General features: G+C 39.8%; 1 protein-coding gene across 2 annotated transcripts in view; it reads left to right on the top strand.

The window, feature by feature from the left end:
- Positions 1-20,585, top strand: part of rarga (retinoic acid receptor gamma a) — a 68,688-nt gene that overhangs the window by 392 nt on the left and 47,711 nt on the right. Inside the window, exons 2-3 of one of the 2 annotated variants that reach the window (XM_055187446.2) lie at positions 3,885-3,959; positions 18,313-18,617. In XM_055187446.2, coding sequence (XP_055043421.1) covers positions 18,449-18,617 — 169 coding nt within the window. In that variant the 5' untranslated portion in view covers positions 3,885-3,959; positions 18,313-18,448. Of the gene's footprint in view, positions 1-3,884; positions 3,960-5,495; positions 5,657-18,312; positions 18,618-20,585 lie in introns of those variants that run through there. The other variant, XM_055187445.2, reaches the window with a different exon arrangement.

Here is a 20,585-nt window from a genome sequence, read left to right on the forward strand (position 1 = left end):
CCACCTGACCCAGCTGGGGCTCAAAGTTATATTTAAAGCAACATGTAATCTCACAAGTAGATTCTTAAAACTAAAAATTGGGCCACGCATTTGTATACAAATATATAGAAACATAACAAATTGCTTTATTTAGACATCAAGACAGTAGAAGTGTTTTTATTAAAGGCAGGAACTTTCTTGCTCCTTGCAATTTTTTTTCTTGCGAAACCATAACAAAGCCTGATTATAGCTTGTGTGCCTGACACGTTGATTGAAATGATATATTTTGCACAAGAAAGAAATAATTTGGACAGAATGCGGCGCCTAACATAAACCTTGTTTCTTTGGTGTTTTGACAGTTGCCAGGGTTAATTGGCTGTGTTAAATTTGGAGCTCTGTTCTGCAGCTATGAACCCATAACTGTGGGCAACTCACGCACCGAGGAACATGTTATGGCAGGGCACGCTGATAATTACAGAGAGAGAGAGAGCGTAGTGTTTGGGAACCGAACAGGGGCTGTTGCCAACACGCTCACAGTAGAAACACCTTGTGCCCCGGGCTAGGCAGACAGCCATCAGTGTCTGTCATCTTCTATCTTTTTCTCCCTCCTGCCCACCAACACTTACCTGCTCAAACTCTATCTGCTCCTTTATTGAAAGATTTCTGTATGTGAAGTCATGCCAAATTCTCTGAGGCTGATAAACAATTTAACAAGTTTATACCGAGCTCCCTGCAAAAGGCACCGTGACTGAACAGATCTAGGGGTGGAAAGTTTAGAAAATCTTTCAAATCCTTTATATTATAAGTTTCACGGAGGCCCTGTTTTGAGTTTTCCTCGCATGATTTGCAGCATCTTAAGAGTGCAACATGTGTCGTTGCAGCTATTTCGCCATGCCAGCATTTTTGTTTTCTCCCGAAGAACAAAGAGCCGCTTTACTTTGATACTCATTCATCTTACAAAGGCGTAGTGTCACATGCTGTTTCAAATGGTGTTGGAAAATATGCCATTCGGACACAATGGTAGTTTTATTTAAGGCGAAAGCATTGAGGAGGGGACCTTTCCTTCTGAGCACAAAGATTTGCTGCAATTACAGAATTGCTTCCATATGTGGATCAGACGGCTTCTCCCGCTCCCCCACCGCCCCTTCTTCTCCTGCCTCACAGCATTCCCTCTCCATCTTTAAGTAACTTCCTTCCCTGACTTTTCCTAGGGTTTATATCCATACTTTTTCCGCTCTAAACTTTCCTTTCCCTAGCCCTGCGAACAATTTTGAAAGGCCACTTCTTAAACAAAGTCTGTCTTAATCAGAACATCCTGGTACTTTTGGCAGTGGGCTTTACTTGTGCTTATTCAATTAGAGCGAGACAGCCAGGGCCATAATGCGCCTCAGAAAGAGAGAGAGAGAAAGAGCGAGAGAGTCTGATGTCGGGGTGGGGGGTGAAAAGAAGAAAGAAAAAATGCGGTTTCACCAAAAGAATTTGGACTTGGAGGCAGCGTGGTGAGTGGAATAGGAAAAGGTGGAAAATAAGAAGCGGAGAAGAGAGAGGGGTTTTTTGACAGAGGTCGGTTCAGTGAGGGTTCATGGTGACATCATGGCTGATTGTGAGGAAAGGAGACAGGAGGGCCATTCACCTTTCATTGGACACATATGTTGGAGGGTAGGCGGTATGCTCATTTGCATGAGCTTATTGGCACTCTGTTTGGACCTCAGTAACGCACTCGGCTCCGACCTCCCCTGCTTTGACACACACGCATAAACATCCAAAAATAAGCACGAGCATGTATGCGCATGCGACCGCAGATTAAATACGACATGTTGCTTTGTGCAATTAGAAATTTACGTTCACTTTCATGCAAACTAGACTCTTTTATCCGTGCTGTTTCCAGTTACGCCCTCCATGTTGTTTTTCCCAGTGTATGTTATTTCTTCATGTCAGTCGGAGTCCAAATGTGTACATTTTGCCAGGTTGAATGAATGAGCCCTTCATCGCCCGGGCCGCACGCTTCACTTTGAACCTGAAGACGTATGCTTTCCATGTGAGGGTGTTTACGTATGCGATTTTATGTATGTTTGTGTACGTCTGTGACCTTGAGTCCGTGTTTGCATGTGCATGACCAGAACTGAGTAAATGCGTTTCTGTTTTTGTTTTGTGTGCGTGTGCACATGTCCGCCTCGCGCCCTGTGCACGTCTCATTGTAGCACAAAACTTCACATGACATCAATCTGCATGCAAGGAAATAGTGATCTCATTACAGACATCTTGTTCCTGATTAAAACCTGCCGTGGCCACCAGTCTCTCTCTCTCCTTTTCTCTCTCAGCTCTTTATTTTTTTGCCATTCCATCCAGGCCTTGGCAGAAATGAATTCACTACATAGTAGAATTTTTATTCATACATTTATTCGTACGTACACATGTGACAATTAATAAAGATAAAGCGTATGAAAAATCGAAGGAAGGGTAAAAAAACGAAATATTAAAACAAAGGGAAAATAATGGATGATGTCAGAGGCCCTTAGAATGAGTTATGATGTCATAGCAAAGTGTGACAAATGAAACTGTTGTGATGAAGAAACCATTAGGGGTAAAAGAGGAGGGGGAGCAGCGAGAGAGAGACGTTCTAGTAATCCGTATATACACAAACGAGAAGAAATTCTGAAAGTGAAAGTGAAACGTAGCGCGAGTATGATAGACAACAATACAGATGCACAGGTAGTGCGAAACACAAAAGAGTGAAGAAGGAGAAAGAAAGAGAGTGAGAGAGCGAGAGAGAGATAGCGGTCTGATCTGTCTTCATTATCTTCCACTCTGCAGTCTCCCTACACAGAGATCATAAATCTCAACCCCCAACACACTTCACTGACAATGAAACACAAACACTGCTGACCTCCGACCTCTCCGCTGCTACTGACATACAGACACCTACTCACTCAGACACACACGGAGAATGACAGTATGTATTGTAACATATGAAACAGGGTACACTGTGTGCTGTAATGAAATTACACCTAAATGTCTTCGTATTTTCGATCGGGAGACTATGAATGTATAGTTGTTAGCATTTTTACATTTGAGTTAGCTCAGATTGTAGCTTACAGCTTTGGACAGATAAATATCATGTTTTCATAATATGATGTATGGTGAGCAGCGTAAGGTTGTGTGGCAGCACAAACCACTTCCTGTTGACTTGTGTTCAGATCTAATGCCAGCCCCACTAAAGCATTCTGCTGCTACCTATATGCGCTTTATGTCAAAATAGGAAATCTTTGATTTTTGTAAATCCAAAAATAGTTAATTTATAGCTTATTTACACAGAGGATGATGTCATGGCTCAGAGGTTGCTCTTTTATTGATCAGAAGACATCATGGAGTTCTTTTAAATATCAATTTTGGATAAAGGAAGACAAGAAGGCAATTGATGGCATACAGTATAAGGTCATAAAGCTTTCAAATGAATGTGGGTGGCATTTTACATATAAAATATGTTTGGTTGGATTTTGAGATATTGGTAACATCTCTTCTGAAACTAAAGAGAGACATCCGAGGCTGCTATATAAATAAAATTGCCATTGCCACTGCTATTGCCATGGCCATTGATAGGGACAAATCGTATAGGCAGAAAACTCTCAATTTATTCTCAATTTAATATCTTTTCTTTTTAAGAAGAATCAGCTGAGATATTTAAGATAAGTTTGATCTCTTATGGGTAGCCCATACAACCTAATTGGGACTTTACATGGGACTTGTACTGTACATAGTGCGTTTGAAATAACCCGTCAGGACATTAAAATATTATTGTACTGTATGCATAACTAATTATGCATAATTATGCTAATTTGATGTCATATTGGTTTAAGAGGTTGGTATTATGGCTGTAATGCTCTTATTTTTAATCCTACATACAGGCCCAGTGGTGAACCTGATGTACCACCTTCCTCAATGCTGAGATGGCACCGTCAAAGGGGAGCCAGCCAGTTAAGGTGTGTCTTCACATTGAGGTTCATGGGGGTTTCTTTTAACCAAAGCCAGTGAATAACGAAACCTTTAGGAAGAACCAGTAAACGCCCATAACCACAAACAAGCCGGTGCATAACTGGTCCATACAAAAACACAAATTGCACACTGTACTAATATGTATTCGTACAGTGTGGTTCATAGTTGGACACACCTTCATAAAGTATATAAACTAAAACTATATATATTTATAAATTCCACACTTATAAAATGTATACCTTGTAATGCACTGCAAGTCGCTTTTGGATAAAAGCATCTGCCAAATGCGTAAACTCTTTACGAAAGTCGTGAACTAATCTTTTCCTGCTTTTCATGCTTAAATGTTTTAATCCAGGTCAACTTTAGTCCTGGGTTAAAAAAAAATCAATTTTGCACCATTTTTGTTAATACAATTCAATTTTATTTATATAGCGCTTTTCACAATTGTTAATTGTTTCGAAGCAGCTTTACATTAATAGGTTTAGGAAAAGCATAGAAAAGCAAACGTAGTAATGATGTAACGTATACAGTAAAGTGGTAAGTTAAGCCAAAGGTGGCGGACTTTCCAGGGGATGAAAAACCCCTAGGAGAAAAACCCTCCTGGCTAGTCCAGGGGGAAAACTCCTAGGAGGGAAAAAACCCTTGAGAGAGATACATATATATTTATATATATAAATACTACAGGTAATACCCCACATTACCTGTAGGCTACTGTATAGGTACACTCTAAAAACAAACAGTGCTATATAGCACCAAAAGTTGTTCTTTGCTCGTAATCATAGAAGAACCGTTTTTAGTGCCATATAGCACCGGTGAAGCACCAGTGAAGCACCTGTGTAGAACCATATAGTGCTATGTAGAACCATATTTGGTGCTATAGTGGTTCTATATGGCCCCTATATGGTTCTACACAGGTGCTTCACTGGTGCTTCACCGGTGCTATATGGCACTAAAAACGGTTCTTCTATGATTACGATCCAAAGCAATAGTTTTGGTTCTATATAGCACCGTTTGTTTTTTTAGAGTGTACTGTATACCTTTGGCACCACAGTATGACTCTGAAGTGGGCTTTTATAATCCAATTTTAAGTGATGCTAAATCCCTTTCAAAATTACAAGTGTAAAACGTGTGAACTTAAACCATACACCTTATTTAAGTCCTAGTGTCGAGCAGGGAATATGATTTTTGTCTGCAGTAATCCTATATGAAATACAGTGAGCAAACTGTATCCAGCATTCTTACATCATTTGCTACTTAACGCATGTCACTTTGTGAATACAAAGAAATGAGGAGAAAGACAGACAGAGCTCACAAAGTGAGAGAAGAGATTGAGGGGGAGAGAGAGAGAGAGAAAAAGTCAGAGAATTAAAAACAGAAATTTAAGCTTTCCGTGCCTCTGTTTCGTCCCTCCAGGCATTTTGTGGCTTGTGAAAAATGTGCTGTATATTTGAAGGGTGGAGTCACGTGACCCAGGCAGGGTTCATGAATCAGAGCGCATAATTATTTCTAAGAGACGAAGAGAGCGAGAGAGAAAGAGAGAGAGAGAGAGAGAGAGAGAAGAAGGAAGAAGAAGAAGAGAGAAAGAAACGAGCGTGTGGTGTGAAAGCGACTCTGATGAGAGGAGAAGGCGCGCGCCTCGTCTCTTCTCCTCGCGACTCTTTCTCGCGGATCGCAGTCGGAGCGGGTGAGTTTAACTTTCTATCGATTAAACTCTTTAACTAAATCGTTTACAATTACATCCGCGTTCAGTCAAGTCTCAGAGGACGCAGTGATTTAAAACCAAAGTAAACAGATACAGCAGCTCGTCTGTCTAAGAGGATCGATCGCAACTTTTTGATCGTTCCGAAAAATTAATCTAAATGTCGCGCATGCGCTGTAAATCCGCGTGTTTTCATTTACCTGCGCTGTTGATGTGTTTTCTTTTTTTGGCTTGGTGCATACGTTTACCTGATAGCATATACCTTGACATGTGTAAAACACTTTGTCTGACAGATATGGTTTTGTTACAGTGTAAAATATCTCATAGCTATGTGAATTACAAGTATGCGTGTAAATCTGAGATCAGTTTGTGCAAGACAAAGTGTTGTGTATTTAATGCCTGTGGTTAGGGAAGGTGTTTTCACAAGCATCCCTTAAAAATGTTTTGCCTGTAAACCGAAACATGTGTCTCAAGTGGCAACATTTAAAATAACAGTTTAAAGCGAATGATTACTGGTTTATGAATTAATGAACTGAATATACATTAGGTTCAGGAAAGTAGTTTGAAGGGTCAGATCAGGTAGACTTGTCACCATTTACCGGACAGTCATGTATAACAAGTTTTTGGAAACCATATTTTATATAGAAAATTGTGATTAACATTGTAACAAGATTTATTGTGTTACATATTTATCATATTTTTTTATCGATTTAACTTAAGTGCAGTAACACCAACTGCACAAAGTGTAGCACCTGTTCTCTAGCTGTGATTTTATCTGTGACTAAATCCTTTTGCTCCAGTCTGTGCTTTTAAAGGTTTTGGACGTTTTTTCTTATTCCATCATGTTGTATTTGGGATTTTCGCAAGCTGAAAATGTTTTTGAAAGTTTATGCCATCGATGTTTGGTAGTGTGTCAGCCAGCTGTGAATGATTTATGACTTATTGAATGTGTGACAGAACGTTAGCTAACACATCTGAACTCAATCTGGCCCGAGGAAAATATATTTGAAATAAAGTGCAGCTCCATACGCAATGCAGTCACACGCGCGCACCAATGTATTGACCTTTTTATAAATGAGAAAAAAATGGGCCAGCCCATTTTCTGTCGCAAGCTGTTTATGTCTCCGAGATCAGCTACATTGGTTTACATGAACTTGCACAAAAGAACCAGAAACAAGGAAAAACAAACCATTGTCAAACCAGATATTCACGTTCCACCACAACCAAAACTCCCATTCTGACTCCAGCAGGACTGTGGAATCTGTTCTCAGCAGTACAGTGACTGTAATGGAATATGGGAGCGTCTTAATTTGTTTGTATGTTTGGACAAACTGCTGTCACTATGCTCTTGGGTATATTTTCCTTTTGGATGACAGTGAAATGCGCCTTCGTAGTTTAACACGAACTTGAGTTTTAAGTTTACAGCGTTAGCTGCTGGATCGGTTCATACAATACGGTTATTTCAACCCAGCGTTGGGTCAAAAAGTGCCAAACGCTTTGGGTTGTAATTTAACCTATTGTTGGGTCAAATATAAACATTTTCTGGGTTACTTTAATCAAATAGCTTGGTTTGTCCCTTAATTTTGACCTAACACTGGGTTGAAAATAACCTAGAGTGTAAACAATATGCAGCATTTTTGTCAAATCAACATATATTTGTATGTTAATTTAACTTAAAGGGATAGTTTACTTTAAAATGAAAATTCTGTCATTTACTTATTCTTATGTTGTTCTAAACCTATATGAATTTCTTTTTTCTGATGAACACAAAAGAAGATATTTTGAGAAATGATGGTAAACACACAGCAATAAGTGACCATAGACTTCCATAGTAGGAATAAAAAAATATGATGGAATTTAATGGCTACCGTCAACTTTGTGCTTATCATCATTTATCAAAATATTTTCTTCATAATTTATTACAATACTTTCAAAATATTTTTTTCCTACTATGGAAGTCAATGGTCACTTACTGCTGTGTGTTTACCATTATTTCTCAAAATACATTTTTTTGTGTTCATCATATACAGATTTAGAACAACATGAGGATGAGTAAATTAATTTTCATTTTAAAGTGAACTGTCCCTTTAAAAAATTAAGTTAAACAATTCCAACTTGATTTTATAAGTTATGTCAACTTTTCACAAGCCAAAACCTAAAATAGTAGGTTGATTTGACTTACAAAACCAAGTTGTTTTAACTTCATGCCGCATTGTACACTGTAAAAAACACTTTGCTGCCTTAAAATTTTTTGTTGAATCAACTCGGATTTACAAGTTATTTCAACTTACTATTATTTATCTTGACTAGAGAGGAGTTGTTATAACTACAGGTAAGTTGTTATAACTTATAAAATTAAGTTGACTTTTCTCAACTATGTTTTATAAGTTGTGACAACTCGTCTCTGTTGACATGACTTGTAAATCTGAGTAGATTTAACAAAAAAATTTAAGGCACTAAAGTATTTTTTACAGTGTAGCATTTTCTAGACTGCAATGACATTTTGTTATTATTTATGTGTAATTATAGGCCTATAAATACTATTTGTGTATTTGAAAAGCTTCCCGTCAATATATTTGCATGTTTATCCATAAATTTTAAGTCCGTTTAACTTCTTAGCTCCGCCTTAGACCGGATAAATTATTGTGTAAGGCTATAAGAGATGCTTTTTGTATGGTTAGACCACTCTACTGTCTGCCTGTCTCCTCTTATATGTAGCTGTCTGGTCTGGTTTCTGGCATGGAATCATAAATCCAGGAGTTTATTCCTGACTCCCTCTTTGGAATTTTGGGCTAATAGAACATAAATGGCAGGGAGGGTCTGAACAGGTGGTTTATAGGGGATCTTTGGGGGGTACAACTGTTCTGTACCCTGTAATTATAAAGGAAACCATCAGATCACTGTTTTCCTTGTGTATTTTTGCAGGTGTGCAAGGATGTGTGTCTTTAACTGCGCGTGTATAAAAGATCTTATGTGTCAAGCTATGTGAGTGAAAGCGTGTCCCATAACAAGTTCCTCCTTGTGTGCGTGTGTGTCAAGGCTCTTATTTTTTATTAATGCGTCTGAGCTGCGTGTGTGTGTGTTTATATGGATGTGAATGCTTCCCTTTGCCAAGGCTACTGTAATGAGCCCCATCTATTACCTTCTATTGCCCTGATTAAATAAACTGCGTTCATCTGAAATAGCTAGTTAAGCTCAGTGGCCATCTCATTTGTTTTTATAAATCAGATTTCTTGTCTGATTACTCTATGTAATAAACCGCAACTACAATCTAGCTACGATCATGTTAATGCCCTGATCCTTAACCAATTATTTAACCCTGTGTCACTCAGAGAAATACCGCAATCATAAACAAGCTCGCCGCCCGTGTTCGTTCTCTTTTTATTCATCCTCCTTAAACAAGTGTGTCTTTTTCTTTAGTTGTTTTTCTCTACTGCATTTTGCCTGAGCTCATCTTGTCCACATCACATCATGGAACAGAACCGTCACAACTAATGTGTCATTTCGTCTTTTGAATCCATCCCATCACTGTTTCCATTTCACTTTTCTTCTCCTCTTTGAATGTTTACACCTGATCCAACTTGGTGATCCGATCATCACGCAGGTGGGAGGCACCTAGGTAGTAAAGTGGGTCTCGAGTGACCACCTATGATCGGATTTCAAGGGAATGGTCTTTGATTTCATGATCAGTAACTACATCTAGGGCTGTCACAATGAATAAATAATCGCCTCATTGCGATTGTTTGACCTCATCGCGATGATTTTAGAACACCGCAATGATTGCACATCTCTCTAAAAACACAAGGGGGAGCTGCAGCGCCTGTATAAATGAGACATTATCAGATTACTTTAAAATATGTGTTATGTGTATTAATATTTACTGCCAGGTAAACGTTACAAAATATTTAATTTAAAAATCACAAACTTGAAAATTATTTCATAAACAAACAAAAAAGTATGAGAATTAAAAGTCAAAACAATAAAACAGACAATTAATCCTCATAATCGCCAAAGCACTAAAACAGACAATTAATCGTCATAACCGCCACAATTTATTAGACAATTAAACGTCAGCCAAATTTCATAACCGTGACAGCCCTAAGGGGTTGTGCACACCAAAAATTTTAAACGCGTCTGAAACGCCTAGACAATGCTGAATGCCAGCGCTTTGGTAGCTCTGATACGTCAGCTGTGAGACGGTTGGTTGCTGTGATACTAGTCCCGCCCCTCCTCCACTGTGATTGGACGGCCGCTTGAGAACTGACATTGACGAGCAGAGCTTTTCATCCAAAGTTGAATATTTTTCAACTCTCGGCGCTGAGCGCAGAAAAACTGCCGAGTGCCGGTTTTCAGCGCGGAAAAAAACGCCAGCTGCTGGGTTATTTAAAAACCGCAGAGCTTCCATTGGAAACAATTAAAAACATGCGCCGGCCACAGCCGTAAAAGCGTTAGTGTGCACGCCCCCTAACTACATCAGAATGTTACTGCATGTTGGTAGAGTAAAATCACCTTTGAATTTGGTTTGGGCGATGCAGTCACAAAACATTTTGGACCATATTTACACTGAGAAGGATCTTCATAGTAGGTGTAAATAATTCACAACTTTGCACAAACATTTTGAGTTATGTTTTCAAATGACGAAAAGTTTTAAATTGCACTCGCTCGTATCATTAAAAAAATAAGGGAATAACTATGTTTTGACCTGTAGTTTGGCATCTAAGAGTCCCTGCCCAAGCCACTGGTTATTTCACAATTGATTTTGATTTTTAATGCTTTGAATTATTACTTTGGGGGGAAAGTTATACTCAAGTAGCATGATGGATATTATGGCGTTGTCTGTGTTCGGTGATTGGGTGTGAAGAATGTTTGTCGGGTGCCAGGAAAGGGCTCTCCGTCGGATGGGCCTTAATTGATGGGATATGTGACTCCGAAGTGAAAGATCATCTATCACTCTTAATGTTGCGCTACCATTTGCCTGTCAGAGGGCAGAGGAATTTAAGCGTGTCAGTTTTATCTCCCACAATAAAAAGGTTTATGAAGGGCTTTCTCTGCAACAACTGCCTGATGACAATGATACGCTTTGTTTAATTTTGCAGCAGTCCAATTTGGCGAGACTATATTTTACGATTGTTTATTAATAATAATAACGCTTGACAGCGCCGTAACCGACGGCCCTCGTGGTGAGGTGGCGCTGGAATAGGAACACATATTCGTAAGGAAAAAAATATACATTAAAGACTTTGTATATGAGTGTTAATGATGTCTGCCCTTTGAACCTTCAGTTGGGTTTTTTGACCCTCCCCATAACCATGTGGCCTCCACAACGCCTGGAGGTTCCTTCGACTCGGCCAGACTTTCCACACAATACGTCTCGCCTTCAAACATCTTTCTTCAATTGAATCCACACAGAACTCATTCAAGGTTATGGCACACGGCACTGTTATGATTTCACCAATGTCTTTTTGTAATGTCTCCCATGCATAACAAGAAGACAAATTGTTTCAGCCATCAAAGTTTTGAGCGTAAACATCCCTCGGATACATGTGGTCATATTTTATGCAGGATATGACAGTTATTTGTTTCTCAGAAAGTATGTAAACTGTGAGCAGATCTCTTTTTTTAATTATCAGATGTGTTTTTTATATTTTGTGCCGTGTAGGCCACATTTGAATTTGCATTTATGCATTTGGCATAAATGAAGTTTTCTGGAAACCAAACATTGGTCCTCTTACTTTCATCTCGATTTACCGGTTGGTTTCATTGAAATATGTTTGATCTGTCATCATTACTACATTTTTACTTGCTCTAAACCAGTTTTTACGACTGGAACGGTTTATATTTGCTCTATACTGTAAGTGAACCCTATACCTCTCGTTGAAGATTCCAGAGCCCTGAAGGCGTCTGATCTGAATCCATACTCCCCATGGTTGTGGCCAAACTCTCAAGGCCTTAATTTCGTGCCGCTACACAGATCCTCTGTATTTCGGGGGTGCTTGAGGGCATTCATTCGGATGTGTCGATCTGTCTTAGCGCCGATTGACGGACTAATGTGGAAAGTTATAGTAGCTTTAAAGCAACAAGCTTAGTACGAAGGAATGGAAATATCCATACTGCAGGCAGGAAATGAACTCAAACCGCTGTACCATCCCAAATCCGTCACAGCTTTGTTGGAAGAATGGCTTGCGGTTGTAGCCAGGGAGCAGGAAAAAAAGTAGCTCACCATCGGCTCCAGTGGTTAATGCCTCCTGCGATGTCTAGTTTTTAATTTTGCGTCTCAAATAGTAGTTCAGGAACGTGATATATTCAGTAGTGGTGACATCTGATCTCTTTTGAATGAAATGAATAGTTTTTCCTAATTGCTCTTTCACAGTGGTAAACTTTAGCATTTTAAAGGGAAGAGGATTGTCATCTACCCGCCCCGAGCAGCCATGAATTACACAGAACTGATTCTGTCACAGATACAGAGCGCATCACCCAGCCATGCCAGGAGCATTTTCTCTCTTTCTCTCGCTGTCCCGCTCAATCTTTCTCTTTCCGTGGCTAATAGGCCCCAGCATGCTCTGCTAATGATGTGTTTGTTCTGTGAGGAGAAACAGTGGTGAAATCAGGATTTTGGAAAGTCCCAAGCTGTATTTCTAAGCCCCGCTAACGCCGGGCTTGTGGTGGGTGCCCACTGTTGCCCGCAAACCCCCACCTCGATCCTCCCAGCCCAGAAGAGCTGCCAGAGCTGGCTATAGGGGAGCTTGAATGAGCGTGTGTGTAAGGGTCAGCCAGAGAATAGCAGTAATGGGAGAACGTGTGTGTACTATGTACTTATACACATGTGTGTGTGCGCGCCCCAGGGGCCCTTGCCAAAAAGAGAGAGAGAGGGTGAGGACCCCAAAATGAGCTCACTTTATGCGTACAGCTCGCCTGCCATAAAAGCAGAACATACTCTGTAAAACTCTTTGCCGATGTGACTCATGAAAGTACACAGGCGCCAAGTGTTTTATTAATTCATTATTGTGTTTGGGAAAATTCTAGGAACACACAGACCCCTTTTCAATCGGTTCCCCCATTTCAAAAGGCTGCATGAGTTTTGGATTTTCCCCTGCTTGCTTTTTTCCTTCTTTTCCACTACTCTTCTTTCTCTCCCTTTAAATGTTTTTTTGGGTGTGATTTTGATGTTTTTCTCAGCTCATTGTCCCTGTTGCTCTCTTTCATTTTCTTCTCTTTTCGTTTTATTCCCAGTGTCTCCCTTCTTTTGCTTCTCAGTGTTCTTACTACCGGTAAAGAGTCAAAAGTTCAGAAGACTTAATCCTCTATAATGCATTGAAGGGGTCACTCTCTTCCATTAGATTCTGTTTAAGTTTATACAGTCTTATCTTATCTTATCTTATCTTATCTTATCTTATCTTATCTTATCTTATCTTATCTTATCTTATCTTATCTTATCTTATCTTATCTTATCTTAAACGGACACTCCACTTTTTTTGAAAATATAATCATTTTCCCCGCTCCCCTAGAGTTAAACATTTGATATTTAACGTTTTGGAATCCATTCAGCTGATCTCCGGGTCTGGCGCTAGCACTTTTAGCATAGCTTAGCACAATCCATTGAATCTGATTAGACCATTAGCATCGCGCTAAAATAATCAAAGAGTTTGGATATTTTTCCTATTTAAAACTTGACTCTTCTGTAGTGACATCGTGTACTAAGACCGACAGAAAATTAAAAGTTGTGATTTTCTAGGCAGATATGGCTAGGAACTATACTCTCATTCTGGCGTAATAATCAAGGACTTTGCTGCCGTAACATGGCTGCAGCAGGCGCAGCGACACCACGCACCGCCCGAAAATAGTCCCCTGCCATTGAAAGTTACTAAGGGGACTATTTTCAGCTGCTGCGTAATATCATTGCGCCTCCTGCAGCCATGTTACGCAGCAAAGTCCTTGATTATTACGCCAGAATGAGAGTATAGTTCCTTGCCATATCTGCCTAGAAAATCGCAACTTTAAATTTTCTGAGCGTCTTAGTACACGATGTAACTACAGAAGAGTTTTAAATAGGGAAAATATCCAACTCTTTGGTTATTTTTTAGCGCAATGCTAATGGTCTAATCAGATTCAATGGATTAGCTAAGCTATGCTAAAAGTGCTAGCGCCAGACCTGGAGATCAGCTGAATGGATTCCAAAAAGGGGAGCTAAAAAAATGAGCATATTTTCAAAAATGTGGAGTGTCCCTTTAAATCTTACCAAGTATTTTATTTTATGCTTTGTATAAATCACATTTCAAATGAAGCATTTCAAATTTTGGTAACATGGTTGGCGAATACAACATATATTTCCCGTCCTTGACTGATATGTGATGAAAACCTGATTACGGTATCATTTTAGATTACGGTAAGGATTTTACTTTGCCGTTTCTTGAATTTATCCCGTCGGCACTGCGAGGAATTTATTCTACAGTGCCTGGTCTCCAGGGTAAACACGTTAAACTCAGCAGTGTGGTTTTGAATGTTGAGCTCTAAATGATATCTGTTACATATGGAACAGTTCTGAGGGGTCATGGACGGAGTTGAGGCGGGAGGGGGTTTTGAGGAGGGGGCCGTGCGGGCAGGGATGGGTTCGAGGGCACATAGACGCAGATGAAAACCAGACTCGGAGAGAAAGGGTGGGGGGGAGATGGCAAGGCCTTGTTGTGGCTGGCTATGGGCGTGTGCCTATCTGCTGAGCTCTTTCCTTAGACGTGGCCACACTAGCTTGGATGCACATGTGGAATAGTTTACTGTAATGGAACTCTAAATTAGTAGTGGTTTTGAAGCTGCCTGAAGCAGTAGGCTGTAATTAACTGGCTCTGCTGAAAGAAACAGAACCAGAGGGTGACTGGGAGGAGGGAGTAGTGTGTGTTTAGTGTGTTTAGCGCGAGTGTTGGACAGATGTGTACGCTTGGAGCCGTAGAAGAAAAGGGCACATTGTGAGAGAAAAACATATTTGCTTTAGCGTTTTTTAATGGATGTTTTTACATACGATTCTCAGGATGTACGTACAGTGTACTGTATGTGACTTGGAACTCTTTGGATTTCTCAGGGTTTCTTTATGCGGATTACAGTAGAGCCGTGTGTGTGTTTGTTATGGAGAGACTAAGACTATGTGTTCAGGTGCGACGGTGAGAAAGAGACCGTACGAATGTGTGTTTTGGAAAGCTCAAGCTCTTTTACTGGCCAGAGAGTCGCCCCCGTAGTGCCCCCCAGTGCCCGTACCCTGCCACTGAATCTGCCTCGCTTTGAGCGTGTTTATGCCGAGTTCATGAGCAGGATTTTTCCCTTGCTTTTTGCCCTGATTCACAAACCGCAGCACTTCCAAAAAGCGCTGAATTCTTTGGCTCAGCTCATTTTTCAGAAACCACATTTAAAAAACAACCCGGCGGCACCACCCACTCATAAAATCACCCGAGGGAGAGGAAGCAAAAAAATCGAAGGGGACAGACCAACACTGAAGTGATGAAGAGGACTTCTTTCTCTATTAAAATGATATAAAACACACACACATGTGTATGTGTGGGTAAACTTAGGTGCGTTTTTAAAACGTCTTCACAAAAGCTCCATTAAATCTAAAAATATCACGTCTGTGAGGGTTTAGGGTTTTTTAAAAGTCATTATCGTAGTATGAAAACCACTAAGTTAATGAAAGGTCCTCTGATTTAGTCTTCAATGGTCTGCGTGCGTAGGAGATAGACCGCAGGTCTCTCAGGCTTCAGAGTCAGGTTCGAATCGACTTCCATAATTGTGGAGTGTCCGGTTTCACCCACAATGCGGGTGACCTCTTTGACCTTGTCGTTGATGAAAAGTTAAACAGAAAGCAAGAGATAGAACCCAATAGAAACATATACGCACATTTATTTGGACAACCAGGCCGCCATTGCTTTTCGTTTGACTGTCGTCTTCTCCAGTGGATCCCGAGTCAGGGCCTCAGGTCTGTAGGGAGAGAGAGTAAAGCCGTGCAGGGCCGAGAGACTGGCAGCACAAACAGAGAGGCTCTTTCTTGTGGAGTTTCGGTGATTTAAATCATATGGAATAGTCTGGAAACACCACAAACGTCTGGACACTTTTCAAATTGGAGGAGACAAGAACTCTCTCTCTCTCGCTCGCTCTCTTTATATTTCTTTCTCTCTTTCTCCAAGCCTAACTTTTTCCTAACCACTCTAATTTTCCTTTTTTCCTTCATTTGCTCTTTTTTCTCTCTGTCCTCACTTTGTGTTTACCAGGTTTGTGCAACTTTCAGAATGTCATTGTACCATGAATGTCATGTCAATTGCAATAGCAAACAGGATGCAGATAAAAAATGTAATTTTAAGGATTTAAATTTAAATCGAATTCTGTTCAAGGAAAAAGTTTTGGCCAAACGTTTTGAAACACTCGACTGAAATGTTTCCTGTGTTCTTAAAACTCTTTGAATCTGAAGTCATATGTTTAAATGTTTGAAATGACTTTTTGTAGACCAAATATAGTTGTGGCAATTAAACTTTTTCTTTCATTAGACAGCTAAAATTTTATTTAACCCCTTAAAGTTCCAATTACACTGTACACTGTATTATTTGACAGAAAACTTTATGACATACAACCAAAAGCTGTCACATATCAATGGAAAGCTGAGACAGCATGTACAATTAGTGTCCTTTTAGGTGTTTTTTAATCCTTTTTCAGGAATGCTAAGGTTAATTGTTAGCGTTTTTTCAGGAATGCTAATGTTAATTGTTATTTAATTGTTTTTTAAATGGTTGACTTTGAATAGTAAAGAAAAACAACCAACAAGAGCTCAGAATAGATGTTAACCTCTTATTCATCCCAGGTTAAGAAGCTTGGTGATGAATTGCCACAAGTACGATTTTGCAAATTCTAGGCAAAGGGTGACTACGCTAAAGATGATAAAATATAAAAATTGTTGATTTATTTTGGATGCTTTTAGTTAAAACATCATTCCCATAGTTACATTTTTGCTATTCTATAGTTTTAATGACTTTACCATGTAAGAAATAATTGACGACGGGCAGTTGAATTATTTGAAAATATAATGCACACCCAATGTGGGAATGTGGCACGACGCAAAGGACCAGAGTCAATTATTCCACTTATACCACGGTTACCACAAACATTGCTCTGGTGCCTATTATTAAGACACTTGACAAGTTAGGTGTGCAGTTTACAGAAAAATTATCAACACCCAATCAGAGTAAAGCATTCAATAGCCCCGTGGTTTAATATAATTTACACTATACGGGTCCATTGAATGCTTGAATCTGATTGGCTGATGATGGTTCTGAGGTGTGCAATTATTTTCTGTGAAACGCACGGCGAACGTAGTTCCAGGCAGCTGACCGCATTGCAGTATCATATAACTTCGCATAGTTAACTGTAATAACGGACTAACAAAAACAACATGACAGACGATTTTCCGAGGCAATACCAGCTCTGTTTAGAGATGCACAGAGGTAGCCTCGTTCACACAATCTCTCTCTCTATCTCTCTCGCTCGCTTTCTCTTTCTTTCTTTCTCTCTCTGTGTCTCTTTCGCTCTCGCTCTTTTTCTAATAACTTCATTAATAACTGCATTAGAATGCTATCAGCGGCTTAATTGCCATCTTTAAAATGACGTTTTGGAACAAGCAAAAGAGCCATTGGATGAGACGCGGAAGAAATAGTCCTACTCACAATAGCAATTTAAGTACAAAAACCGGACGAATCCCTTTAAATATATCATGTGATCAATGTCTTGAGGTGTGGTAGTATAAGCGGAAAAATTGACGATGGGCCGTTGAGTTATTGAAAAATAATGCACACTTGAGGTGTAACCATCACCCCTCGGTTGTGCATTATTTTTCTAATAATTCAATGGCCCGTCATCAATTATTCCTTACATAAAGTTTAAGTGTTTCAAAATGTATAATAGAAAACATAGATTTAATTTTTCTGAATAAATTATAATGTAACGTAATATGTAATATATATGTAATGTTTATGTTCACTCACATGTGTTGATGGTAATGTATGTGTAAATTGAATTGATTTGTATTTCAATAATCTTTAGAACGGGGGTCTCCAACTTTTTTGTGAGCAAGGGCTTCCACAATAGAAAAAACAATCTGGAGGGCTACTTTTTTATATAGTCTACTCAAAACTTTTTTTGTTTTACTTGTTAATTTTATTTTATTTTACTTGTTGATATGTTTTATCATTGTTTTATATGTGAACATACATAAAAGAAGCCAAGCTAATATGAAATAAATAAATATTAAAATTGAAGCTATTTGTAGAATGTGCTTTGGCGAGCAACTCACAGACCCTGTGCGGGCAAACCTGGTGCCCGCGGGCACTATGTTGAAGACCACTGTTTTAGATTGTATAAATAAACACTATTTTGTGTCTCTATAGCTTACTTGGTAAAGCATTGCATTAGCAACGCAAAGTTCATGCTTGATCCCAGGAGTCACAGATACGATAAAAAGTATAGCTTGTATGCATGGTAAGTCGTTTTGTAAAAAAGCGTCTGCCAAATGCATAAACGTATGCTATGGTTTGCTGTGGTATGGAAAGTTTTCGACATACTAAACTGAACTCAATAAATTCTTTATGTGCAATAACTCTTGTGTGTTTTCTCTACAGGTGTATCCTGTTGGCCAACTGAACCCTAACCCTGAGTTGTGGCTGAGGTAAAATCTTGAGCAATTTGCCAACGCTGTCACGTACGCCATAGGAACACTCAACCGGCCGGGCAGGCTTTTGGCAACCAACCGTCACCATGGCAACCAACCGGGAACGGCAGGTTGGTCACATGACCGGCTTCCCCCCTGCTGTCTACCCCTTCTCCTTCAATTCCATGCGGAGCCACCCCCCCTTCGACCTGCTGACCAATAGTAGCCTGTTTGGCCGCTTCGGGGCGGATCTTCCCAAAGAAATGGCAGCGCTGTGTGAGTATTTTAACTGATTATTGTATATGAATCTGAACACCTGCGTTTTTTTAAATAGTTTATGTGAAGCAGAACCCATGCAATGACAAATAATTCAAAGCGGCCTTTGCTGTCGCGTGACATCACCTTGTTGTTTGTTTAATTCAGAGAGTGGCATATAGTTTTTAACTTGCTAATAATTAAATTAATATTGACTAAATTAAAAAACGTCACAGTGTGCTCCATTGTAGTGTTTACTGACAAAAATAAGATTTTTCTTGTATAGATCATGTTATAACCTTGATCTTAACATTGAATCTGACAGTAGTGTGGTAGTATGCTTTTCCAAAGAGAGCCAGAAACATGCTTGTTTGTTTATTTGTTACGAAGTGAATGGATGATAAAAACTGTGTCTGTGTAGTTTCAGCTCTCTTTTTTTTATTTATGAAGTGTTTTATTTATAAACTGTTGTAAACTCATTGAACTTTTTCAAGCCAGCTAGTTTTGTTATGGAAAAAGCATGTTTTTTTCCAACACTGCACAGAGAAAATGTCAAGCATTTTAGCGGTGATGCCACAGGGGGCGCTATTTTACATTTTACTGCAGTAAGAGCGAAAACTGAGAAACAAGAGAAGGCAGGAAGAGAAAAATAGCTGCCATCAAACAGCCTTGAAAAAATGCTTTTATTACATGTTACACCATTCCAGAAAGCAATCGTACAAGTATTTCAGTTCCCTGTTTGTTTACAGCCCATGTGTACCGCATTCATTTGCAGTTTACAACCAGAAGGTGTTGCAAGAATGTGTGCGAATGAGACGGTGCCGGCAGGCTGTGGACATTTCTGGTTTAGACGTTAGCTTCAGGCGAAAGGTTCAACCACAGACATCTGAGATCTCATCTATGTCCTGAGGGGAAAATCTGATGGGTTTGGATGGCAACAGTAAAGCAAAAGACTCTGAATCCCCCCTTTCTCAAACACACATGTACAGAAACACAGTTCTCTCCTTGTGTACCTCTTTTTCCGTCGTCTGCATGTCTGAACAAAACTCCAGCCTCCTAGATGTCAATCAGTATCCCCTCCCCACAGCTGCCCACCTAATCCAATAGGTATTTACAGAGAAAGAGAGAGAAAGGGAGAGAGAGAGGGTAAGGGGGATGATGGAAGCACCTGGGGATGACGTCCTAGTGCGGTGAAATCCAAGAACACACCCTGCTGTGAAAACACACATTGACGGATACACAATAAACAAACCTTGTCTTTTTTCCAGCTCATGAAAATTAGAAACACACTTGAGCTTGCATATGAAGACGGCCAGAATCGACGATGCTTTAGTGGAAAAACACTCTGCTAAAATAAAAAGCCTGACATTATTTAGTTTGCTGAGGAGCCAAATGTTGATTAGCACCCTTGGCTATGACTGTAGTTTTTAGGTAGCCACATTAAATCTTTGGTCAACTAAAAATGATTTCTGCCTGACTCTGTTTTGTTGCCTATCCTGAAGACACATCAGACTCTGAGCAATGTCAGGAATTGGGTGAGACTCGAGACCACAGAGGCCCTAATTAGCTTTTGGGGACGCTGTTTGACATTCTTTTCAGACAGGCATGTCGCAAGTTGTTTTACTGGGTCATTCGCATCCCTGCTCTGAGAAGAGGGAAAACAAAAACAGGCCAGCATCGGTCCAGTGCTGGTTTTGCTGGAGTTGGTTTAACAGGCCTTTTCATTGTTGTCAAAGCTGTCTGTAGACTAGACTGCTGAAATTCCCAGCTTATAAAGTCCCTGCATACTACTGGACATGTGTTTGAGTTTGAGCATGTGTGCTGATGTGTATGGTGTGCATTCTTCTCTAGACCAGTGTGTGTAATTTCCCAGTGAAGACAGTCATGATTTGGCCTACTCTGTCTGGATGAGTATGTTCAAGTAGCGACAGGTTCAAGGACTTTCAACAGCGGTGCAGTTGGCAGAGAGCTCTTAGAAATACACTACAG

This window comes from Misgurnus anguillicaudatus, chromosome 13 (genome assembly GCF_027580225.2).
Source record: "Misgurnus anguillicaudatus chromosome 13, ASM2758022v2, whole genome shotgun sequence".
Taxonomy (NCBI): Eukaryota; Metazoa; Chordata; class Actinopteri; order Cypriniformes; family Cobitidae; genus Misgurnus; species Misgurnus anguillicaudatus.